This window comes from Agaricus bisporus (assembly GCF_000300575.1).
Source record: "Agaricus bisporus var. bisporus H97 unplaced genomic scaffold AGABI2scaffold_14, whole genome shotgun sequence".
NCBI classification, from domain to species: domain Eukaryota; kingdom Fungi; phylum Basidiomycota; class Agaricomycetes; order Agaricales; family Agaricaceae; genus Agaricus; species Agaricus bisporus.
The window spans coordinates 228224-252935 of NW_006267349.1; the positions used below are offsets into that span (position 1 = coordinate 228224).

Sequence of the window (24712 nt, forward strand, 5' to 3'; positions counted from 1 at the left end):
ATATAATGTGGTGCGTACTACTGGATTCGGAAGTTACTAACAATAGAATTGCAAGGCGGAGGGCTTACAGTACTATTGACATTACTGCCAGTGAGATCTTCGAACTTAGACGTGAATTCAAATCTCGAACCAAAACATGACGCTAAAATCGAAAATGAAGGAAACCGTGTTGCTTTTTATCATTATTGCCACTTTGGCTATAGCTAGAAAGCTCTAGCGACGGACATCGGGTGCCAACGTGGCTGAAGAACTACCCCCGGCGCGCAGCTTCCTCACTGACGTTTTCAAAACATGACCACAATGGGGCATTGCACCTGCAGCAACTCTTTCCAGCATTTGCTCAAAATCTCTGGCAACGTAAGGTGTGTAATTTTCCACGAGATAGTGAGTTTCTAATTCAATAATCTCCTGGTATCTGGAGTATGCGCCGATTGGAATCAGAAATATACGCGTTTGGAATGTTTTAGACTTACTTGGAGGTAAAGCGGGAAAATAGCTCTTCGACGATATTGAGCTGCGTGAGATTCATTCTTATGGCCTCTTTTGTCAACGACATGAGCTCCGGAAGATTAGCCTGGGACGTATGACATCAGGGAGAAGAATGAGGCCGAAAGACAACACGTACGTAGTCCGCAAATCGATACATCGATTTAGGTGAACATTTAATAGACTTGGGATCTGGTTGAACGGCGAGTATCGCCAGGTTACATCGAGATTTGAGCTCATTGAAGTGGATCTCATTTGTATAGCAGTAATATATGAAGGCCTTCCATCTAAAGTCGCATTGCCGATTCAATCTAATTTAAAGGGCACATGGCTAAAAGAACTCACGTCTTATGGGCGGTACCATTTATCGCGAAAGCTCGGCCATCTTGAAAGCGAGTGGCGAGCTCTTCTGAAACAGTCTTCTCACTTTCGTGAGTGTGGTCTTAGGTAAATGAAGGGATGGATGTTAAGTGTGGTACATACACTTCCTCAGAGGGCGTGGTGGTCGCAGAATCCTCGCCTTTCCCTTCACTCTCATCTTCAAGGTCACTATCAGAATCGTAGTCGTAGGCGCCTGCGTCCAGCTTGGCAATCTCTTCGGGGACGTCTCGACGGAGGTCACAGGAAGTCGCATCTTTGAACGTGGGCTCCGTGGAGAGTACTACATGAAATATGAACGATCTAGACTCGATCATGCTGGCTCTTGGACGTACAGTCATGCAAGTAACCACTACTCTCGGTCAATAACGCCGAATTTGCATATACAACCTTCGGATGTCCTACTTTACCGTCAACTCTGGCAGAGAAGAGGTAGAATTTTGTGTCGATGAATGAAGGACCATTTAGGGAGAGACGCAAAGTCTTCTTGGTATTGATTGATGCAGTCGTGGGCAGAGATAAGTTGTCCAAGCGACTGAAAATGAGAGTAACTTCTATATGCACGTGTTCATGCCAGTGGCTCCCGCTAAGTCCATTATACGTTCCGATTTTGGAGTCCGATTGCATGGTGATATCGGTAAATTGTTGTTCCTGCGTCAGTTTCGCGTTGTCCTGGGGGTTTGAGACCTTCACAAGGACCTTGAACTTACTCAAAGGCATCGAAGAGCACAAGTTGGGTTGGAAGGTTAGATCGATCTGCCCAACGAGCTCTTGGATGTGAGGCTTTGAGTCTGACTTCAAGTAGTGGAAAGTCTCGCTGAGTTGGAAACGCCAACCAAATCCGCAAATGGGAAAAGAGTGGACTACTGCTGGACTGTCACCTGTGTTGGACGGCTCGGATGGAGAATACGCCAGGTAGCTTTTGACAAGAGGTGGGTTGCTGCCCCAGCTGTCTTCGCGCAATTTCCAACATCTCGGTAGTCTGGGGCCTGACTTCTTCCCCTTTTTACCCCCGGGTTTGGATAATGCACTTGTAGACATTAGAGGGCAGGGTGAAGAAACTTGTAACTATCAGAATCATACCTCTTAAATGGAGGTCACAGTTTCTCGACGATTCTAGTCTTACGCGTGTTCAGCGCATGTCGGACATGGGCAGGATGACGTTTCTATTTAAAGACAGCCTTGGAATCTCTGATGCATATGAACGCAAGTTACACGGCGGACAAAACAGCGCCAACCCCAGCCAATCAGTTGACAGAGGTTCAGTGTTGACAGTTGTTTTGTCCGCCGTGTTAGGTTCACGCTACTTATTCGTAAATCATGGAGCACTTCAATCAGGCAGCATGGAAGGCACAGTCTGTGAGTGTTAACTCGTTGAGAATAAGCCGACTAAAATGACTTTGGGCTTCTCAATCCAATTGAACTTCGCATATTATGCCGGGCCCATCAGGCTACATGACAAACTAGCTGTTAAATGGCCGCCAATGCCTCAGGCTACACAGCAATTAATAATCACTGAATGCTTGGCTGAGAAGACAATGTCCCTGTGTTCTCATATGCACCCCACCAGTGTCAACGGTGTCATAATCGTCGAAGTAGAGAACTTTTTTCCTTACCTTATAGTAGACTGATGGCATCTCAGGCTCTGCCAGAAGAAGCATGGAAATTTATAGCCTCCAAGGCATGCGACACCAGGGTCGAATTCGGTCAATCACGCGCTCCTGCTAAGTATCTTTCAAGTATCTTTTGTACATGTACGGATAACCTTCGTATATCGAGGGCTCCTTTCACCCATCATATTCTCTCACTTCCCAGTCCCGTACCTGAAACGCATTACAATCTGAAAAGCCAACCATGGAGAGAGATAGAACATCATCTCAAGAAATTGAACTTGACAAAGAAATCCAGGCTGAAAAGTATGATGATACCCGGTTAAACAATGCCAATGTCATGGAAGTTTTGAATGCGGAATATGCTCTGGCACTATCGACAGGGCCGCAGCTAAAAGCAACGGATTGGCGCTCGATACAACTTTTCCTCATTCTGTCGGTTGCGTTTATGGGAAGCTTGACCAATGGCTTCGATGGATCAGGTAGGTTCCGTCATGATATATCTGACAATTGCGGTGTTGACGGAAGACTAGTGATGAGTGCTATCAACGGCATGTCGTGCGTTGACTAATGACTTGGATTTGTGTAACATCTGCGTGCCTAACAGTTTATTATTGCTCAGACAATATCTGCAGTACTTTGGTATCGATGGTCAAGATGCCGGAGGTGGTGTGGGTACCACCACGGCTATCATCTTTGGAATAGTATGTCACTCATCTCATTCTATGATGTCTTATAGTTGATCCCTTGAAACAGTATGCAATAGGTATCGCGAATTCCTTCCTAACAAAGTCTCGTATTAATGGCGTCATGCAGGCAGTATTGCTGCGGCTTTTATTGCAGGTCCCATTACCGATACTTTTGGCCGCAAAGGAGGAATGGTATATTCACTCTTTCTGAGTCTAACGTGCCTGAACTCATCATTGTCAACTTCAGTCCATAGGAGGATTCATCGTCGTCATCGGTACGCCGTTGGACTAAATTTCGAAGAAAGTACGCGAGTAATTTGCGCTACCTTAGGTGCAATTGTCGTCACTACTGCTCGGGATGTGAAATACCTTCTTGGTGGTCGATTCGTCCTCGGGTTTGGTGTCTCGATCGCAGCGACTGCTTCTCCTGCATACGTCGTTGAAATGTCTCCACCGCAGGTGAGAGTTTATGAAGATCAGAAGCCATAAATTGTACTCAATTCAAGCACAAATAGTGGCGTGGACGTCTAACAGGATTGTAAGTTTCTATTTGTCTCGGTTGGACAGAGACCTTAACTTCCCTTACAGGTATAATTGTGCGTAAAGAAACTCTGTCTCTCATGCATCCAAAGTCTAAATGCGTACCCTCCAGCTTTCTACTACGCTGGCTCAATGCTTTGCAGTATGTTACAAATTCTTCGTAAGGAATTATTGTCTGACTGGTTTGTAGCTGGAATAACTGTCGCAACTACTCGAAGTTCGTCCACCCTTTCTTGGAGGTTACCCCTCGCAATGCAGGTCGTCCCTGCCTCTATCCTTACAGTTGGCGCCTTCTTTCTTCCCGAGGTCAGTTAAACATCTCGAAAACATCTCGAAAAATAAGCCATTAGCTCAAATCCCCCTCAGTCACCTCGTTATCTGATATCTCGAGGTAAAAAAGATGAAGCCATGAGAATTTTGGCAAAGTATCATGGTAATGGTGATGAAAATGCCCCCTTGGTCAAATTAGAGTGGAAGGAATACGAGGAAGCTGTGAAGTTGGATGCCTCGGATAAACGATGGTGAGGGATTATTTTGAGGATATGAGACCTCGTACCGAAAAATGACAGGTACGATTACTCCGAACTTGTCAATACGCCAAGCGCGAGGTATCGGATGGGCGTAGTAATAATGATGGCCTTCTTCGGGGTAAGTCTCATCTATGTGAACGAAGTATAGGACTCATCGACTTACAGCAATGGTCTGGCAACGGCTTGGGGTACGTTTCAGGGGTTGAAAGCTCAACTTGCTCCTTCGTGATGCTTATGCGAGTCATCAGATACTTCCTTACCATCCTATTCAAAAACGCTGGGGTGACGTCTCAAAATAAAGCGATCACTCTCAATTTTGTGAATACCATTATATCGGCGGTCGGAGCACTTATCGGGACTTCTTTGACTGATAAGAGTCAGTGGTGCTCTCCATCTCTCTTTGGAATGTTGACGGGCTAACGCTGAATTATCATGGTTCAGTCGGGAGAAGGTTTATCTGGTTTTGGGGGACTTTTGCTTGTGCAGCAACTCTCGGAATTGTGACGGGTTTGACGGCCAAATGGGGCTCTGACGGTGCAAACCCAACTGGCGCTAATGCCGCCATTGCTTTTATTTGTACGTTGAGCATCTGCTGTTGCGCCACGAAACGCCAAACTAAATGGTATACAAATGCATAGTCCTCTTCGGATTCGTATTCAGTATCGCGTATACGCCGCTTCAAGCCGTTGTTCCGACTGAAGCCCTGGAATACAATACGAGGGCAAAAGGATTGGCCATGTATGAACTCCTTTCTAAATCCCTCTGTTCTCGGTACTAATCGGTTGATTGGCAGATACTCATTGGCAGGTAACTGTGCTGGCTTTGTGAACACCTATGCGGGACCGATTGGTCTTGGGCGTATTCAATGGAAGGTAAATGAACGATCTTAGCATCAGAGCTTTTGAATTTATCTTGCTTCGTCCAGTTCTATCTCGTCTATGTCGCCTGGGATTTAGTCGAGTGTGTTGTGATATACTTGTTTGCCGTTGAGACCAAGGGAAGGACACTGTAAGTATTTGTTCCTTCTTTTTCCGGAAAAGATCTGAGCAGTGGATTTCTTCCTTCCGTAGTGAGGAACTGGACGAGATTTTCAAGGTAAGGCGAATCTTTCAATCAATCATACTTTGACTAATTTTTCGCAGGATTCTAACCCTGTCAAAGCGTCGAAGAGGAAGATTAAGGTTGCTATCGTGGCGAAAGGGAATGAAAAGAGAGTTGAGATTATTGATGAAGTTTGAGGTGTCATTTCTGTCCAACCAACTGTATCAGCAGCCGCTGGATTTTCTTCATGATTCAATTTCCGTCTGAATCGCTCTGTTGTGATAAGATAGGGGCGCGGGCGTTAAAGGAACGCCCGGACAGCTTGGAAATGAGGATCCCATTCTTTGGATTGAGAAGAAGGCCGTTTGTTCGCGACTATCATGTTTCCAGGAGACTGTTCTAATCTGCTTGGAAGGATGCGCCTATTCCTGTTATGGAATCCTCAACCAATGTTGGCGCATAGGTCATGATCGATATGATCAACTGCACCGGAAAATATGCCCTCGTGATCACTGGGCCTAGCTTTTCTTTTATATCCCATGCCTGATGCTCGACTTTCTGCTGGTCGACTGTAGGCTATGTTCGGACCATGTGTGGCGTGTGTTGAAGCCGTTGGAGCTCAGCAGAAGAGCATAAACTTCTTCTTCTGAAAGTGTCTTCTCACTTTCGTGAATGTGGTCTTAGGTAAATGAAAGGACGGATGTTAAGTGTGGTACATACACTTCCTCAGAGGGCGAGGTGGTCACGGAATCCTCGCCTTTCTCTTCACTCTCATCTCCGAGGTCACTATCAGAATCGTAGTTGTAGGCGCCCGCGTCCAGCTGGGCGATTTCTTCGGGGACGTCTCGGCGGAGGTCACAGGAAGTCGCATTTTTGAACGTGGGCTCCGTGGAGAGTACTACATGGAATATGAACGATCTAGACTCGATCATGCTGGCTCCTGGACGTACAGTCATGCAAGTAACCACTACTCTCGGTCAATAACGCCGAATTTGCATAAACAACCTTTGGATGTCCTGCTTTACCGTCAACTCTGGCAGAGAAGAGGTAAAATTTTGTGTCGATGAATGAAGGACCATTTAGGGAGAGACACAGAGTAGGCTTCTTGGTATATATTGACGCAGTCGTAGGCAGAGATAGGTTTACCAACCTCGTCGTTTTTCGCCCAGTCAATCCTCCAGGAGGTTCTTCAAATTTATCTCCGTCTCGTGATCTGCCGCCTGTGTTCTTGAGTGTCCTCATAGGCGCTGTCGGAATGAATACTTAAACATGCTAACGGGATGTATTTCTATGTTGCTACCCCAGTTACCAAATAAAGAATCTAGCTAGGTCTTGGCCTTAGGGCTAGGCTTCAAGCTATGACGTAGCCTTCGTATCGACAATTTCAAAGTGTTGCCACAGTGGGGCATGCCACCCGCAACTATTTCTTCCAGCATTCGATCAAAATCCCGGGCAACGGTGGACGTGAAATTGGTTACAAGATAGTGGATTTCTAGCTCAATGATTTCCTGGTATCTGAAGTAAAAGATTGGCATCCAAGCTATGCCGGTAAGAGCATAAAAGTACCCAGGACTTACCTGGATGTAAAGCGAGAAAATAGCTCCTTAACGATGTTGGATGGGCATAGGCTATTTTTTATAGCTTCTTTTGCCAACGACATAAGCTCGGGAAGATTGGCCTGTACATACGGCGTCAAGGAAAAGCATATGACCCAGGGCGATGTACAAACATATTCTGCAAACCGATACATTGACTTAGGGGAACACCGGATAGAGTCGGGTTCCCGAGCACTCGGTTGTGCGACCACTGGGGATATTTGCCCAGATTGAAGTGCATTGAAATTGATGTCATTTGTATATGAGTAGTATATGAAAGCCTTCCATCTGGAGCGACAAATTCAGCCTAATTCTTCGGCCGCAGACATGTAGAATAAGTAGACTTACGTTTTATACGCGGTACCATTGATTGCAAAAGCTCGACCGCATAAAGACCGATAGTGAAAACTTCTGACCTGATATCAGGTTTTTCGTCCCCACTTTCATATCAATGGTTTTCAGCGGATAAAAGGACAGGAGCGGCTGTTGAAGCACATACGTTTCTAAGGACGGGCTTGCTACAGACACCTTCCCTCCGGTTTCTTCTTCTTCAAGGTCACTATCAGAATCATAATCATAGGCATCGGCATCCAATTTGGCAATTTCTTTCGGAGCATCTCGAAGGAGGTCACAGGAAGTCCCACCCGCGAATGCAGACTCCGTCGAGAGTACTACACGAGAGAACATATATCGTTATCAATCAAATTGTAGTCGTATTGACCTGTTGACTTACAATCGTGCAGGTAAGTGCTACTGTCGATCAACAAGCCCGACTTTGCGAATATCACTTTTGGACGTGCCGCTCGACCTTGAACCCTAGCGGAAAAGAGATAGAATTTCGCATCGGCAAACGACGGGCTATCTAGGGTATAGCGCAAAGCCTTTCTTGTATTCATCGACGAAGTGGTGGGCAGGGACAAACCGTCCAATCTACTGAAACCGAGAGTGACCTCGACGTGTATTTGTCCGTTGTATCCGCTAGGTTCTGTATACGTTCCAATTTGAGTTTCTGACCGGAGGGAGACATCAATGTATCGGTTTCCCTGTGTTGCTTTGGCATTGCTCGATGGGTATGAAACTTTGACATTAACCATGAACTTGCTCAAAGGCATCGAAGAGCACAAGTTGGGTTCGAGTGTCAGGTCCACTCGTCCAACGAGCTCTTGGACACGACGATTTGAGACCGAGTTCACGTAATTGAAAGTTTCATTGAATCGAAAACGCCAACCAAAACCACAATTGGGAGACGTTGCTGAGAAAGCTTCGTTCTCTGAAATGAGCAGTCCAGATGTGCCAGATGCGGTCGAGTATGCCAGATAGCTTTTGACTTGGGGTGGATTACTCATCCACCTGTCCTCGTGCAGCTTCCATGCCTTAGTATTGGGCACAGGTGGCGGGCCGGGAAACTCAGGTGGTGAGCTAGGATATGGGGAGAAAGGGGGGGTCTGGTTACTAAAAGACATGAAGGTGACAGAATGAAGGACATACACATGAATATGAACGTTTATATAAAGGGGAAAGGACTTCTCGATGATTCTCGCGCATGGCAGGTGACCTACACTGTGGAACATCAGGATGACAACCGATAAAGCCGTCCAAATTCCTTCAAGTTCAGAAGCACGGCGGAAGAACACGTGGCAGAGAGTTTAGAGAAGGAGTGGGGTAAAGCATCCTCTAGAAAGATATCGCGGTTTTGTAAGCTCCTCTCAGAATTAACGGTAGTCCGATGAGGATTAAAGAAGCAGGTAAGTGAAAGCACTCCGCTAGTTGAAACTTGTTCCAAACCGCAATTCGCAGAGGTTTGAATTACGTGGGAGCCTCCATTTGAGAAAATGAGTCTCGATGGGTCGTAAGTTGGGGTAGATTGGATTCTACTTGTCTTCGCGCAGCTTTTCAAGTTCAGCACCCTTGGAACTTTGAGGTAATTGAAGAGCACAGAGGGAAAGGGGAGATCGGTTCCATTGAGGTGAGGGTGACGGTCGTCGAAGGGATTATCGACGAAGAAACCTCATTTCAGGCTGTTTTTCCGAGTATCGAACGTTCCAAAGTCCGGTGATTTGTATGAAAGAGCACTGAGCGCAATCAACAGGGCCACAAAGTCCTGCAATATTGAACCTAGTGTGCAAACGAAAGTGTGCAAATGAAGTCTAAAAAACATGTGCAAAGTCCAATTTACAAACAGATAATGATCGCATCACGGCGATAGGGATCCAATTTCCTGATTTCTTATGTATGTCTATACACTGGGCTGGTAATTCAATAATACCGTGGTATTATTTGCTCACCGGCCCAGTGTATAGAGGGATAGCAATAGTAGGAAAAAAACCTTATTTAATCCTTATCAGGAGATTTTGTCTAATAAAGAACATGACATTATTTTACCAATATCTAACTCCGATTGACTCGTGTGGATAAACCCGCGACCTTCTTCTACGCTCTCCAACCACCCACCCACTATGGTGTGTTTTCCCCAATTCTTCTCCCGTTTTTGATTTTGGTCATTTGGATGATTTCCGGGGTTGAATCCCGCCCCTATCCTCATCTGTCGTAGATGGGTTTACCAACCTCGTCGTATTTTGCCCAGTCAATCCTCCAGAAGTTTCTTCAATTTCATCTGTCTCGTGATCTGACGAAAGTCATTGCTGACGACCTATGTGATTGTGGAGATGGATTGACGGGTTGTCGAATTGGTCGATCATGCCAAGAGAATCTCTGACTGGACCTTGGCGACATGAAGATAGCCCCAAGTGAATTCGTGGACGAGGACTGAATCTCGAGACTAGGATTGGGTTGTAGAGATCCAGTCGCAGGGTCAAACCCACTATCATCATTCTTTCCCCAGAAACGCCATGCACGGAATACATCCTATATAGTCCATAGCGACGGGTTAGCTTACATGTCCCTTTTATCTTACCATAACGTACACCTTGTGTTCCAAAGATCAGAAAAATAACGGTACCGGCTGGTGAATGATAAGCCTATGAATTTTGATATGCGAGAAGCTGGATCTACATGTAGCGGCAAACAGCTGTCCTGGAAGAAAGAATTTAAAGAAAGTAAGGATGTCGACACTGCGAAAGCATTAGATCCAATATTCTATGGCGAAATAACCGGAGATAGCACTCACACAAGACCGATCATAACGTAGATAACAAAAACGAACATTCGTACGATTACGGGCACAGGAAGTTCCCTTGGCAATCCGGCAGACCGTCTAGTACGCCAACTTCGGTAGATGATCATAGCCAATGCAACTGTAAACGTCGAATTTTGTTTTTATACAAACAGGATAATTCAAAAATTTAACAAATTAGAACCCACCTTCAAGAATGATAATAATCACACACACTGCCAATGTGAAAAGAAGTATTATCAGAAACCTAAGATCAAAATCCGCGTCAAGTTGTTCTTTCACTTGTCAAAAACGAAGAATATACTTACAAGAAAGCGCTTTGTACGACACAAAATACGAGGTGACGGCTGACTTTGTCTGGGTTTCGAAGAGCCAACTATTGTTCGAAATCAGCAAAAAACACTTCTCATATTTGAGCAGACCATTTTCTAACCAACGAAGCCCCGATCGTGAAAGAGCAATGCACAATGTAGGGGGCGCTCAACACCTGGCAAGCGGCATAATAGGTCAGATGTGTTATATAAGTAAAGGCCAAATCTTACAATTGCCAGGGGAAGCCCTTTCCAACGACTTGATAGGTGAGGTCCTCTCGACGTATGAAGCATGTAGTAAATCATTTCGAGCACTGCAACGGACCACCTGCTCCGATCTCCCGTGAACCACCACCACGATACCATAACGAACAAGTTAACTCACATTGGGGCGATGCCCGGCAAGAGCGATGCCTGAGCAATACACAGATATAAATCAGGTTCTGGCCCAACATGTTGCCTTTTGTAGAACCTAGAAATCAAAAGTCAAGTTCGTTAGGACTGATCTGTCCAACGTAGAACATAAACGTACAGGAGTAAAGAGAAAACACCAGAGAATATCCACGTCATGCACAAGTTGATCAATATGGGATGTCGCTTTGCAGTTTTTGAGAATAAAAATGTGAGGACAATGAGAGGAAGAAGGATCGTGTTTCCTATGAGGTTGAAGTATATCCATATATTTAAATATATAGTTGTTGAGTTTCCCAAGGTTTCCTCGGTCGGTCCTGTCAAAAGGGCATGTAAGCCAGGATCGTGGAAGTATCAACGGTAGACACGCACGGGTAAGCTTAAGCACTGAAGCCATTTGGATTCAGCAACAGTGAAAACAGAAGGAAAGAGATAAAACGAAATGAGTCGAGATAAACGAATGGCAGGGGAAAAGAACGAGAGGAAAGAAGTCTAGAAAAGAAAGCTCTGCTGGCGGCGGCGCGAAAAAGTAAAAGAATGGCCAGACCCTCTGTCAACGGGTTCTGGCACTACTTGAATCAGAATCTTTCAGAAAAACAAAGAAATTCATTACATACCTCTACTTCCTCTTCCTCTCCCAACAGTGACCAGTGACGAGGCGACGAAAACGATCGATACTATCCCAATCTGCGCAACGACAATTGAGGTGGTCGGAGGCGAGGTTGCGGCGACCAGCAAATCAAGGAAGCGATGGGTCTACCCCTTCCTTTGATATATGTGCAATCCGAGATCTCGTAACCATGTCTGAGGGGGTTGGAGTTTTCCGTTTTGAATTGCTGTTCCCGAGTCATTGCCTCAGTCAAATCAGAAAAAGAAAACGACAACAGAAAAGTGACTGTAGTATGTGTCTGTCAACAAAGGTTCACAAACCACTTCTAGAGATTAGAGCTCACCAAGTTATGGTTCTTTACATATAAGAAACCAATGACTATACCTACTCTGCGTTTCAACGGGCTTCTTGAACAGCCAGAGGTATCATTTGAGATGTTAACAAGCTGTAAACTCTTCCACAACTACATACGCCTTCCCAAACAGTTTCATATCAGCGTTCAATCGTCAAGTTCTTTTAACAGCATAAGATCGTATCCACAGCCAATGTTGCATGAAGAAAAAACATCAGAACCATTGTGCATGTGGCAGTTATTGTGATGCTTCGACATTTCCCTTTCGGGCATCACATTCTATTTTTAACACTTTCATTCCTTTCGTTCTCTTTCTGTCTTTTCCGACATTCCAACATATAACTATACAGTACCATTTTAAGTTCTATATATTTCTCTCTTCATACTGTACAGTTCTGCATCGGCCGTTCTCGCCGAAGTACTTATATCTTTAAACTTTATTTACATACCTCAGTGATCAACGCTACTTCGCATCACTGAGGTCCGTATCTTTATACCTTCTTATGTTCGAGTATTAACATTGCGTAGTTACTTACTTTTACCTTAGGTGAATATATAAGAGTGATCAACGCTACTTCGCATCACTGAGTTACTTACTTTTACCTTAGGTTATGGGCCCCGGCTCGAAATCAACTTAAGAAGAATAGCGAAAATACTTTTAACTTATCCACTCGAATATTCTCACATCAATGGCCAGCACTGGCGGAAGTGCCCCACCGATTTTCGCCGAGGCGGCGAAATTCAACGGCTCCAATTGGATTACCTGGAAAGGACTGGTTAAGATTGCGGCGGAACTCAGAGGGATTTATGGATACCTTGACGGCTCGATACATAACCCTATGTCGTCCCCACCAAACATCACAATCACAGCTCCTGCCAATACTACTTCACCAACACCCCCAACGACCACTATATCCTCATCTGAAACGCCTTGGGAATCCTTGACGCCCGCTTCATCTGAATGGAGAGTTCGTAATGCCTGGGCAATGGGATTGCTCATTTACAACACGAGCGACCCTGTGGGATTAGGAATCAATATCCACGGCACGGCTGCAGAAGCATGGAAATCTTATATGGATACGTACGAGGTTGCCTCAGAAATAGCCATCCTAAATGCCGAGCTTACTCTACGCAACTCCACCTATGTTGACGGTCAAGATTTCATCGAGTTCATTACGCAGATGCGTACGAAATGGTCGAATGCGACGGCCCTCGGAGCACCCATCGACGACAAATCCTTTCGTACCATCATCTTGAATGCTTTGCCCAGGACGTGGGATCCCATCGTCGCTACCCTCTACACTACCCAATCTTCGCGGGATGCTATAAATCAGTTAATGACTCATTGGGCCAGGATTAGCAAAGACCGTGTTACAAACCCGCAATCGACTACTTCGGCACTCCAGGCTTCAACCACTACTAGAGGAAATCGTGATCGTCAGCGCTATCAATCCCAATTACACTGCACCAATGCCAACTGTAACAGAAACGGACATACCATCGAGAATTGTTACTGGCCTGGCGGTGGAAAAGCCGGACAATTTCCGCCCGGTTTTGGCAAGCGTGGGGGAGCTCGAGGGTCTGCAGCTCCAAATAACTCTACTTCCCAAACATCAGCGAACGCTGTCACCACTTCGCCCGCAACAACGCCTGCCGAACCACAAGTTTTCGCTCTGGCAGCGATAACCGAGATGGAGAACACAACCAAGGTACCCAGCGCCACACATCATCACATCCCCGATTCTTCTAACATGCCGAAACCTACTGCCAGAATTTCTCTTGAGCAGTCAGCGAGTAACATTACACAAGGAAATGAGGGTTTAACATCACGCACGGAGACTTTTACCTCTTCCATACCCCAATCTCATGTTGTTATCCCTTCCAAATCAATTGTGACTCTACTTGATTCCGGCGCGAGTGATCACTGTTTCGTCGAACGTAACAGTTTTGCCCAATATGATAGAATCTTTCCACCTCGTACTGGAAATTCAGCTGGCAAGGACTCGACTTTCAGCATTGAAGGTTCTGGCAATGCGGAATTTTGGACGAACGTTGGGGGAACCGTTTCGAAGATAGTTCTTCAATCTTCCCTACATACACCACACCTTAGATCCAACCTCATTTCCGTCTCCAAGTTGGTCTCTAGGGGTTCCAAAGTCAGCTTCGAGGATGCAAAGGCTATAGTCAAAAATGCTGAAGGGAAACATGTGCTCACTGCGACAAGGAGGGATGGTTTATATGTCATTGATACTGAACTCGCTCCCGTCCCAACGTTGAATGCCATCCAGAGTAAACATAAACCGGTGGCTTATGATGTTTGGCACAGGAGACTGGGCCATATATCCATCGACGTTATTAGCCGCATGTCTCGCCAGAGTTTGGTCAACGGTCTAGACGTTAGTGGATCTACGGGGATGGAAGCGCTTTGTGAGGATTGTATATATGGAAAACATACCGTTCATCCCTTCAACAACCCATCACCCGCCGAAACGAATGTCCTTGACCGCGTCTATATTGATTTGTGGGGACCGGCTCCTGTGGCGTCTGCTAGTGGCTCTAAATACTTCATGTTGATAATGGATGGCGCGTCTTCGTATCGGAAGGTATACTTTCTATCCTCAAAATCAGCGGACGTCACGCTACAGGTGTTCAAGGAGTACCATGTTGAATCAGAGCGGCAAACTGGCAGGAAACTTAAGCACGTACGACTTGATATGGGGAGGGAATGGCAGAATGCGTTGTGGGATGAATACATGAAGCAACATGGTATCGTTTTGGACTTCACAACGCCCTACGCCCACCAACAAAACGGTAAGGCAGAGCGGACGATGCGAACATTGTTAGACATGGCACGTACGATGTTGGCTGACTCTGGCCTGCCCCAGAAATATTGGGCAGACGCAGTCCATACTGCCACCTACACGCGCAACTTTATCCCACCAACACGTAGTCCCACAACGATTCCTGCCGAACGCTGGTTCCAGCAGCGCCAGGACATTTCCCACTTGCGGCCTTTTGGTTCGACTTCTTATGCGCATATACCGGTCGAGGTTAGCCCCTCCAAACTGTCCCCGAGGTCGGTGAAGCTTACCTTGATTGGCTACTATGGCCATACGGGGTACAAATTGCTCGATAGAGCAACTGGAAAGGCTTTCAAGTCGAGGGATGTCGTGTTTGAGGAAACACAACCTCATTACTCCACCGATCCGATACTTACGTACCCGCTCGACCAGACCCCGAATAATTCGGAACCCACAGCTATTGCACCACGTCTGCAACTTATATCCGCACTTCACCGTCTCCCAGCCAATACAACGCCAACATCTCCTACAATTTCGTCTGATGCTACCAAGGAAGAGGATACCCAAGGGGATAGTGAGACTGAGGTTTCTCAGCTCCTAGGCGCTGATGAACCTACCGGAGAGACTGTTGTACTGAGGAGGAGTCACCGTGAAGTCAAGCCCAGTCGTAAGATGAGGGAAAGTCTTGAATATTTGAACCGGGCGCGGGCTAATGTCGTTGTTGCTTCGGCAGACTACATTGACGAGGAGATGCGTATCCCGAGGACGTATATTGAAGCCATGCGCCGTCCCGACCTGTGGTATGAGCCTATGGTGAAGGAGTTATATGCTATGAAGGACAAGGGGGTTTATCGCCTCGTCCCTCGTCCACAGGGCAAGAATGTTGTGCGTTCACGATGGGTTTTCGCTATCAAATATGACGACGCCGGGAATATATCCACTCACAAAGCACGTCTCGTGGCCAAAGGTTTTACACAGGTTCTGGGGGAGGATTACGACGAGACTTATGCCTCGGTCGCTCGCCTGGAATCTGTGCGCATGGTATGCGCTGTGGCTGCCTCACTCGGACTCCGCTTATGGCAGGTAGATTTTGTTGCGGCCTTCTTGAATAGCGACAATTCTTTCGAAGTTTATATGGAACAGCCGCCGGGTTTTGAAGAAGGGGGAGGAGACTATGTCTGGTTACTCCTCAAGACCCTATACGGAACGATGCAAGGTGCCCATGACTGGGCCAAAACACTCGAACGCACATATCAAGGCCATGGGTATTATACCTCTAAGGCTGACCCGCAAGTTCGTTCGAGGGTGGTGGATGATGAAGTGACCATAACATCTACCTGGACCGATGATATCTTAGGCGCTTCGTCGACGGAGAATGGAGAATCTTTGGCGAAGCTTGAACTAGGACGCAGCTACGAGTTGAAGGACCTTGGACAGGCGAACTTCATTTTGGGGATGAAAATTGAGCGAGACAAAGCGACCGGCAATATCACACTTTCCCAACGCGCTTACTGTGAGCGCATCTTGGAACGCTTCCATATGCAAGACGTCAATCCACGATCCACTCCGTTAAAGCCACACATTGTTCTATCTACTGACGACATGCCACAAACGGAACAGGAAAAACTCGAGATGAAGAACGTTCCATACCGCGAAGCACTAGGCTCGTTGATGTGGTTACAGGTAGCCACTCGACCGGATCTCTCGTTCGCCGTTAATCTGCTTTCACGTTTTGCCAACAATCCAGGACGTAAGCACTGGGATGCTTTGAAACATACACTCGCCTATTTGAAAGGAACAGTCCACTATGGGATCACCTACTCTCGGAATTCCGACATTCGTCCTTATGGATATGTGGATGCCGACTATGCTGGAGATATAGATGGATCTCGGTCGACGGAAGGATATGTTTTCTTCATGGCTGGAGGTCCTGTCTCGTGGTCTAGCAAACGCCAAGACACTGTTGCCCTTTCTACGGTCGAGGCTGAATACATGGCTTTCACTCGAGCAATTCAGCAGGCACTGTGGATGAGCAAGTTTATGGATGAAATAGCGCTGGACCAGGAGAGACCTATAATGATTCATGCCGACAACAATGGCGCCATCGCAAACACAGAAAACAACAAGAATCACCAGCGGACTAAACATATTCGCATCAAACACCACTTCACAAAAGAAAGAGTCGCCTCGGGTGACGTTGCCTTCACATACGTTCCCTCATCTGAGAATTTGGCCGACATCTTCACGAAGTCACTCCCGAAGGACGCGGTTACCTATTGTTGCAAGGGGATTGGTTTATTGCGGGAGTAACTGTCGAAGCAGGGGGAGTATTGTGATGCTTCGACATTTCCCTTTCGGGCATCACATTCTATTTTTAACACTTTCATTCCTTTCGTTCTCTTTCTGTCTTTTCCGACATTCCAACATATAACTATACAGTACCATTTTAAGTTCTATATATTTCTCTCTTCATACTGTACAGTTCTGCATCGGCCGTTCTCGCCGAAGTACTTATATCTTTAAACTTTATTTACATACCTCAGTGATCAACGCTACTTCGCATCACTGAGGTCCGTATCTTTATACCTTCTTATGTTCGAGTATTAACATTGCGTAGTTACTTACTTTTACCTTAGGTGAATATATAAGAGTGATCAACGCTACTTCGCATCACTGAGTTACTTACTTTTACCTTAGCAGTGAATGCGAATTGATGGGGTTTGGTTTTGAACTCCAGAAGAGACGTTACCGCGCACTCGAGAGACGCCCATAAGAGCGTCCATGCTGCAACTCAACTCAAGTCGGCAAGATAGTCATATCAAATTTCTTATAATCGATTCCACTTTTTCGTAGCCTTGGAAAATCCAGCCTGTGTTATGTGATCAAAAGTAACAGCTCGCAGTCCACCAGCACCTTCTATATATAGTTCTGTATGCGCCACAAGCACAACACTGAGAAAATCCAGCTTTGTCTTCACCCAAAAAAGATAAGGAGAGCAATCGAACAGGACCAACGCATATCATAGTCTCTCAATAACTAACCCCCCCCATAAAAGTAATACAAAGTCTGACCTAAAAACACACAAACACACCACGGGGGGGGGACACAAAAATCTCTCTTAACAAAAAAAAAACCTCGTTACTGGCCCATATTAAACATCCCTCCAAACACCGACCCATCCGTCAAAGGTATCGGAACCGGCACCACAAGCGGCGAAACCTGCGGTTGTTGTTGTTGTTGCTGTTGTTGTTGTTGTCCCCCACCCGTCGTTGTAGTCCCAACACTTTCAAAATCCTAAGCATCAAATCAATCAATTCAACAATTCCAAATTCTAAAAATTTAAAATTTCACTCACATCCACTAAAAAAAACCCATCCATCCCAACCACAAAAAAAAGTAGAGTAAAAGAGAACAACCCATCAACACAACTCAAATTCACATACTCCCAAAAAAAAACTCACCATGCATACTAGGCATCCTACTCGTATTCGTCCTCGCACTAGCCACCTGCCTCAACTGCCTAAAATCATTATTCACATACGTCTTCGTCAACCCCGTCGCAGCAGGCGACCTCAACAACGCCATCGGTGGTGATATAATCGTTCCAAAAATATCCGGTGTCTTTGAATTCGTCGTACTCGACTTTTGTTGCTGTTGTTGTTGTTGATGATGATGATGACGATGTTGTGGTGTACTAGGTCTTTTTTCATCTGTGTCAGATGGTTTGGTAGTATCAGAAGAAACTTGATGATTAGGATTAAAAGAAGAAGAATATAAAGGATTATGTTGATGATGAGCCCAAGACCCACTCGTCCCCCTCGAATGATAATGAAAACTACTTGTCGTCGACGACGTCGTAGTCGTAGTAGTCATCGCAACCGTCGTCCTTCGTCGCACAAGTCCCGATATCTCATCCAACGACAACCCAAGTCTCTCCGGCAACTCCGTCTCAATAGGCAAAAAATCCAACTCCTCATCCACACTCAACTTCACTTTAATCTTCTCCAATCGTCTCATCCCATTCTCATCATCCGAAACCATCCCAACAAGCGCATCACACAACCTCCCAAACGAATCCAAACTCAACCCCCCTCCTCTCACCATTCTTACTTCCTCACTTCCTTTCGTATCCACCAACCATTCCAACAACCCAATCACCATGTTCGCAACACGACGATGGATCAAAGTAGGATGATCAGCACAAACACCACACAATCTCCCAATCTCCAATCTCAACGCATCCTCATTCACCAATTCCTTATCATCATCACCAAACCACCTCTCCAAAATCTCCAACCCCCAATCCCCACTCAACTCACTCCCAACATCCACCTGCGCAAGTCTCATCAACGCCAAAAACACAACCAACTTCATCTCCTTTTCATACAAACACAAATTCTTCGGACAAGCCAACAACCTCGTAAGCGACGCAAACGGCGGTGACGTATAATGCGCTTCGAGTATAAAATTGAATATCTCTGTAAATAAAGACGATATTTCCGGTGTTGATGATATAGCCGTTAAGAACCAAGGAATATCGGTGTTTTCAGGTAGCGAAGCCGCGAGCCAGAAAAACTGAAGGCCGGTGTATACTCTATATTCCCGCAACATTTTCCTAGCTCTCTGTATTTCCTTCTCTGCAGCTTCAACCGCTTCTAAATCAACATCCGCACTCCGTTCTTCAGCAAGACTCGCCAAAACATCTCTAACCTCCTTCGCTTCTTCCAAAACCAACCATTCCCCTATCCCCATAACACCTTGATCCAATTTAACAAGTCGTTGCAAGAGAAACGATTGGTCTTCAACGGTCAATCCTCGCATGTACGCTCGAATATCAATAAGACATGACGGAAGAACACGACTTTTCCAATATTCGGCATTTGCATCATCACGAGGAAGGACTTGATCAACCAACGCAAGGACCTTTCCCATCCTCGCAACCGTATCCATTCCCTTCCTTTCTTCATTCACTATCCCACACATAAGCAACGCCTTCAACACAACCTCGGGTCCCACTCTTCCATGTTCAACCGTCATATCTTTCTTGCATAACATGTCCAAAATTCTCAGACAGACACATTTCATCCTCTTGATGACGCCTTCACTCATTTCACTTTGACTGCAAAACACCGTCGTAGCTTCATCAACACATACAAGAATGGACACAATCGAGGATACGAGATGACGTAAACTTCGAGCGGTGATCGTAAAAGGGGGTATGAGTCGTTCGATAAGGAGCAAGAAATCAAGTGAGGTCCAGAACAACTGTTCAACAAGAGTCGGGTTTGGGTCTTGTAACGAAGCTTGGTCTTGTCGATCGACAAAGTATTGCTCCAAATCTGAAGTCAAGTCCACGAAAAGATCGACTAGTCTTCCAAGAAAAGCGTATTCCCCTTCTCTCCAAAACGCTTGTAAAATCAACCATTCCGCTCCGTCTCGACAATCGCCATCAGTGTCCATATCCCGATCCAACTCTCTCACCAACATCGCAATACTGACTCGCAAAGTCTTGAGCCTCCTCAAACTGAACGGTCTTCCACTCTCGAATTTCAATTCCTCGACTGCGGCTTCTAGTCCATCATCGACAACGAGAGCGAGTTTCCTTAGAGTTAACCTCTCCTTTTCTGAAATCCATGCTAAAGGTTGCTTCAAGGCAAGTATCGTTTCAACCATTTCCTCGTTGAGGATGGACGATGGATTGTATGAGGTTATCGAGCAGAGCACTTTTTCTGCCAATAGAGCAGAATGACGGGGATATTCATTATCGGTGGTTATCCAACTGAGACGACGGGTGAATTGACGGAGGAGGAAGAGGTGGTTTACGATCTGTGCAAAGATCAGTAAGAGATGAAAAGAGAAAGACGATGTGCTTACCTCACGATAGCCTTCAACGCTTTGCCATAAATGTAGAACGGCCAGGGTACGTTCACGGCAAGCATCATTGCCAACACTGTCTGCCCAGGCAAGCACACCGAGGAGGGAGGCGACTCCAACACAAGCTCTGACAAAAGCAATGAATTGGTCGTGGGTGACGTTGCCAGTGTCTTTGGCAAAAAGCACAGGAGGAACAAGAGGAGTGAGAGAAATGAGGTTCTCGTTCAACTTTGAGGAAACATCGTCATGGAGGATCATTGAAGTCAGCCAATTGCCGAGGGTCCCGTCTTGTTTACCGATTTCATGGACGAGTTGGGCAGCGTGGACAAAGTCAGCGTCGGGATTAGTGAGGGCATCTTCAAAAGATTGCCAGGACTGTAGTCTGGTACGGAGGCGGAGGAGAGCGGCGGCGAGAGGCTTGTCTGCACGTGCGCGATAGGTGGCGAGGGTGTCGGTGATAAGGTTGGGAAGGGAAGAGTTGTGCAAGAGATGGCGGGCAATCAAGGCATTGCTGGCGGCATCGGTGAGATAAGTGAGGGTAGGAACGTCCAAGATGGTGGCAGTGTTGAATATGGTGGATAGATCAAGCGCGTTCTGTAGGTCAAAATGAGCGTTTGTGATTGATGTACTATATGACGCTTACGAGGAGGGCATTTGAGAATAGAGGGCTCTGGGAAGCAGACGAGTTGAGGGCGACTGCGATCTGATACGCTTGATCGACAGACTAGACGGGAGGGTTTAGATTAGCAGAGGGGGAGGAAAGAGACATACTGGGGGGCCAATGAATTCTGTGAGACGCTCGACGAAGCGGTCGAGGGAGTCTTGAGAGGGGTCGTCTGGGAGAGGCTTGTCGAGACTGGAGACGATGGACTCGAGGTCATAGTCGTCCGAGTCGTCGTCGAGATTGGCGTAGAGATGGGGAAAGAGTGGGTTGTCCCAGTCGTCGTTGGCAAACTTGAGACAGAACATGCGGCGGATGGCAGAGGCGAGGGAGGGGGCCTTTGGCATGAGCGAGAGAAAGGCAGAAGCGAGGGCGGTGGGGTCTGAGGACTGGGAGAGGTCGAGGTCAGCGGAGAGGGTGCGGGGGAGGGGCGTGGGGAGGGCAATAGCGGGCTGGTAGGTGAGAAGAGGGGGCAGTTCAGCGACGAGCTCGCCGTAGATGGCGATGGAGAGATGGGTAAAGGCGCCCTTGACGATCATGAGACGCGTGGCGTAATCACGGCCCATGTCGACGGCGTAGTGCATGGTGCCGCCGGGATAGGCGAGGGAGGTCGGCAGGAGCGCATTCTGCGGGCGATGCGGGAGCGCGTTGAAGAAGAGCTCGAGCCCGAACTGGGCGGGACTGGTGATGCTCGTGACATGCGGTGCGCTGGGGAAGAGCGGGGCGCCGTGCGGGAAGATGGTGATGCCAGAAAGGCGGACCGGCGCGGAAAAGCGCAAAGCAGCGAGACTCGACGGGCCGTGGGGGGAGAGATGGCAGCTGAAGAGCAGCATTGGCAGCGTTCGGGCATCACACACGCGCCTTCCTAATTGGGTGAGCCTCGGCAGTGCCCGGCACCCGAAAAGCTCGACTGCGCATGAGCTTGTCTGCAATGAACGCTCTCCCAGCCATCCACGTCCCGCCTCACGCCCGGCCCCTCAAGGCCCGCCCCCGCTCCGGCTCCATCGTCAAGGTCGAGGAGGTCCGCGACCGCTCCATCGAAGACGCCCTCGACCGCAACGCCTACCTCAACATCAACGCTGACTGGGTCAACGCAAAAGGTGCCATTCCCCGCTCTCGTCCTCCCCCCGCGCTGACCACCCTCCAGGCGCATGGCTCATCCACGTCGTCCTCATCATCTCCGGCAAGGTCGTCATCGACACCGTCCCCGGCATGACCCAGGAGATTAGCTGGACAGTCGTCAACCTCTTCTATCTCATCGTACGCCTCCCCTTCACTCGCCTGAACACGCTCACACCTCACCCCCACAGCTCTCCTACATCATGTTCCACGGCGTCACCGGCATCCCCTTTGGCAGTGACCTCCACGGCGGTGCATACGACGACCTCACCCTCTGGGAACAAATCGACGACGGCGCCCAGTATACTCCCTCCAAAAAGTGGCTCTTGTGTGTCCCTATCGCACTGTACGTTCCCCCTTCCATCCCCAACCTCCAGCTTACTCGGCCCTAGTTTCTTGGCCTCCACCCATTACACACATTATAACCCATGGTTCTTTGCCATCAATCTCTCCGTCCTCATATTCGTCCTCATCCCAAAACTTCCCCAGGTACGTTTTCCGCATTCTTCTTTTTTTCTTCTTCGCCACATTGAGTCGTACGACAGTTACACCGGCAACGAGTACGATTCATGACAGACGAATCAGGCTTGGCGACACCCGTCTCAGCGAGTTTCCCATCATCCGGCATTTCTACCCCTATCTCCGTCCCCTCCCCTCCTCCACCCACCTTTACAGATTCTCATTTCCCTCAGTAATCCTTACCATAGACTCTTTCTGTTATACTTTGCTCTTCTCTTCTTAATCGCTGTCTTCGCTAATTCAAATCTGCATTGTACGAACAATCAAAATTCCCCGCTCCTCCGAGTACCATCTATTACATAACCTAATACTCCCTCAGCCTCAACAAATTCCTCAACAACATCAAAATCGTGACCTTTCCGACAGCAGGAATATAAATCGACGCTTTATCCCTCACATCCGCTTCGAAATTCTTATCCGCCGCCACGTTCAAACAGATACATCCATCCTTCAGCCAAGACGTCTTGACCTTGTAAGCTGCACTCGGGACCGCTGAGATCACCACATCTGATATGGCCAAGCATGCTTCGACCGATAGAAGACTGGCATGAACCACATAACGAGGGTGATACCGTGCTTTCTGTTCTGGTGTCATTTGTGGACGTTTGGTATATTCCTGAGTGGAATCAATATCAACTGAGAAAACTCTTGCTCCGTCATTAGCCAATAACGCTGCTAACGGTCTTCCAACCACTTCTGATCTATAAAAAGATAAAAAGGCGTGTTCAAAGAATGTATGGACTCAAACCTTACCGATTGATGACAGTAACGGTCTTGCCGTATGCTCTATCACCATAAGGTAATATTTTATTATACACACCAACATATTCCAAACACTTGACTATGGCCAATGGGGTACATGGAATGATTGATTTGACCATGCCTGGAGGTGGGGTGTCGTTGTCTTTGGAGGTTATCTCATTTTGAGTAGTGGAGGTGGTGGCGGAAAGTAGAGTTTTGGGATCGAGGAAACGAATGCTGTGGGGGTTGGTGTGAGGAATATGAGCTGGGCTGGCTGAGGAGGCAGAATACGCAACTTGTGATAGAGGTTGTAATGGAATTTGGAATGGAGACCTTCGACGTCTTTGAGAGGTGAAACAATCTATGAAATAAAATCAGTAATCTCATCTATACTCGATAATAAGACAAAACGCGCTTGTTGCAGATAATGATCCTACAAAGAAAGTCAATTACAGTTCCAAGTTATGAAAATGAAACAAACTCAACTTGTCGTCCACCGAAAATCGGATAATAAACCATGATTCCATCTACACTCTCATCTTCATTAGCTTCAATAATCGCTTCTTCAACTCCCTCTCCCTCCCCATTATTACCACCCTCACCATTCTCACCATTCTCACCATTACTATTCAAAGCCGCCCCAGTCTTTTTCAAAACAAACTCGAACCCTAGTTCAATACACTGCCTCTTTGTAAATTCTGCGTAATTCATACTAGGAATCGATGATGTTCCTAGAATCCCTACTAATTTCGGTTTCCGAATTTCATTTTGAGATTGAGGTTGAGGAGAGTGTAATTGTACTTCTGTGCGGTATTGTTGAGCTATGAGATCTGCTTTGAGTAAGAGACCTTTGCCGGTGTTGGTGTTGAGAGTCGTCGAGGGTGTTTGGGCTGGAGGAGTGGCATTTGTTGTTGATGAAGCCATAAGAATAATGAAGAGCAAAAAAAAAATTTTGAGAGCGAAGAAACTTAATTTAATCACTCATTTATCTTATCTTATCTCGTTATACAATTATGTAATAATATCACAATGCTTTGTTGATGACATTCCGTTGAGTATGTTCTACGTTCTCGTCACCCCGTGTTTGAACTTTACGCCAACGACGCCCCAGTGTTTTTATCGGAATGCATGACAAGCTTTTTTACTTGCTCTATTCATTTTCACTTCAGGCAAAATCTTGGGAACTATCATCAGAATTCGCTTCTAAACTTCCAAACTTCTGGACTCGAAATCTGAAGACATTAGAACGCAACTCAATGATTCTCAGTCTCTTTTTCTTTGCTCTTAGGTCAATGTCACAAGTATGACATA

The 24712-nt window shown here is 46.7% G+C and overlaps 8 protein-coding genes across 8 annotated transcripts; 3 read left to right on the forward strand and 5 right to left on the reverse strand.

Moving 5' to 3' along the window:
* Positions 1–142: 142 nt before the first annotated feature.
* On the reverse strand, positions 143–772 carry AGABI2DRAFT_139403 (hypothetical protein). The gene is made up of 3 exons (XM_006456690.1): positions 626–772; positions 474–574; positions 143–415 (listed from the first exon to the last, which is right to left on the reverse strand). The coding sequence occupies exons 1-3, from the start codon at positions 644–646 to the stop codon at positions 214–216; spliced, it is 324 nt and encodes a 107-aa protein (XP_006456753.1). The 5' UTR covers positions 647–772; the 3' UTR covers positions 143–213.
* Positions 773–2284: 1512 nt separating this feature from the next.
* On the forward strand, positions 2285–5541 carry AGABI2DRAFT_195761 (hypothetical protein). The gene is made up of 22 exons (XM_006456691.1): positions 2285–2459; positions 2507–2956; positions 3008–3032; positions 3097–3178; positions 3231–3240; positions 3291–3355; positions 3411–3438; positions 3495–3622; positions 3679–3701; positions 3752–3759; positions 3816–3845; positions 3894–4009; positions 4070–4224; positions 4273–4351; positions 4399–4421; positions 4482–4609; positions 4675–4809; positions 4872–4971; positions 5027–5105; positions 5159–5241; positions 5304–5328; positions 5376–5541. Exons 2-22 carry the CDS (start codon positions 2719–2721, stop codon positions 5469–5471), a joined length of 1656 nt encoding a protein of 551 aa, XP_006456754.1. The 5' UTR covers positions 2285–2459; positions 2507–2718; the 3' UTR covers positions 5472–5541.
* Positions 5542–6461: 920 nt separating this feature from the next.
* Positions 6462–8337, reverse strand: AGABI2DRAFT_195762 (hypothetical protein). Its single transcript, XM_006456692.1, has 6 exons — positions 7603–8337; positions 7369–7540; positions 7218–7309; positions 7004–7157; positions 6852–6952; positions 6462–6789 (listed from the first exon to the last, which is right to left on the reverse strand). The coding sequence occupies exons 1-5, from the start codon at positions 8330–8332 to the stop codon at positions 6910–6912; spliced, it is 1191 nt and encodes a 396-aa protein (XP_006456755.1). The 5' UTR covers positions 8333–8337; the 3' UTR covers positions 6462–6789; positions 6852–6909.
* A 1142-nt stretch (positions 8338–9479) lies between these two features.
* AGABI2DRAFT_122647 (hypothetical protein) lies at positions 9480–11121 on the reverse strand (the record flags this gene model as incomplete). Its single annotated transcript, XM_006456693.1, has 11 exons — positions 9480–9734; positions 9794–9831; positions 9882–9940; positions 9997–10123; positions 10191–10249; positions 10311–10378; positions 10436–10489; positions 10545–10641; positions 10699–10785; positions 10846–11041; positions 11097–11121. 11 exons carry the CDS (start codon positions 11119–11121, stop codon positions 9480–9482), a joined length of 1065 nt encoding a protein of 354 aa, XP_006456756.1.
* A 1023-nt stretch (positions 11122–12144) lies between these two features.
* On the forward strand, positions 12145–13586 carry AGABI2DRAFT_139406 (hypothetical protein). Its single transcript, XM_006456694.1, has 7 exons — positions 12145–12228; positions 12284–12449; positions 12502–12703; positions 12772–13009; positions 13066–13105; positions 13185–13395; positions 13458–13586. The coding sequence occupies exons 3-7, from the start codon at positions 12662–12664 to the stop codon at positions 13467–13469; spliced, it is 543 nt and encodes a 180-aa protein (XP_006456757.1). The 5' UTR covers positions 12145–12228; positions 12284–12449; positions 12502–12661; the 3' UTR covers positions 13470–13586.
* A 4039-nt stretch (positions 13587–17625) lies between these two features.
* AGABI2DRAFT_122649 (hypothetical protein) lies at positions 17626–21855 on the reverse strand (the record flags this gene model as incomplete). The annotated part of the gene is made up of 5 exons (XM_006456695.1): positions 17626–17781; positions 17995–20313; positions 20362–20955; positions 21005–21085; positions 21133–21855. 5 exons carry the CDS (start codon positions 21853–21855, stop codon positions 17626–17628), a joined length of 3873 nt encoding a protein of 1290 aa, XP_006456758.1.
* A 98-nt stretch (positions 21856–21953) lies between these two features.
* On the forward strand, positions 21954–22836 carry AGABI2DRAFT_78399 (hypothetical protein; the record flags this gene model as incomplete). Its single annotated transcript, XM_006456696.1, has 5 exons — positions 21954–22122; positions 22170–22282; positions 22333–22487; positions 22534–22630; positions 22687–22836. The coding sequence occupies 5 exons, from the start codon at positions 21954–21956 to the stop codon at positions 22834–22836; spliced, it is 684 nt and encodes a 227-aa protein (XP_006456759.1).
* Positions 22538–24325, reverse strand: AGABI2DRAFT_188587 (hypothetical protein; the record flags this gene model as incomplete). The annotated part of the gene is made up of 6 exons (XM_006456697.1): positions 22538–22625; positions 22684–23361; positions 23414–23638; positions 23698–23762; positions 23817–23834; positions 23888–24325. The coding sequence occupies 5 exons, from the start codon at positions 24323–24325 to the stop codon at positions 22965–22967; spliced, it is 1143 nt and encodes a 380-aa protein (XP_006456760.1). The 3' UTR covers positions 22538–22625; positions 22684–22964.
* Between the last annotated feature and the right edge of the window lie 387 nt (positions 24326–24712).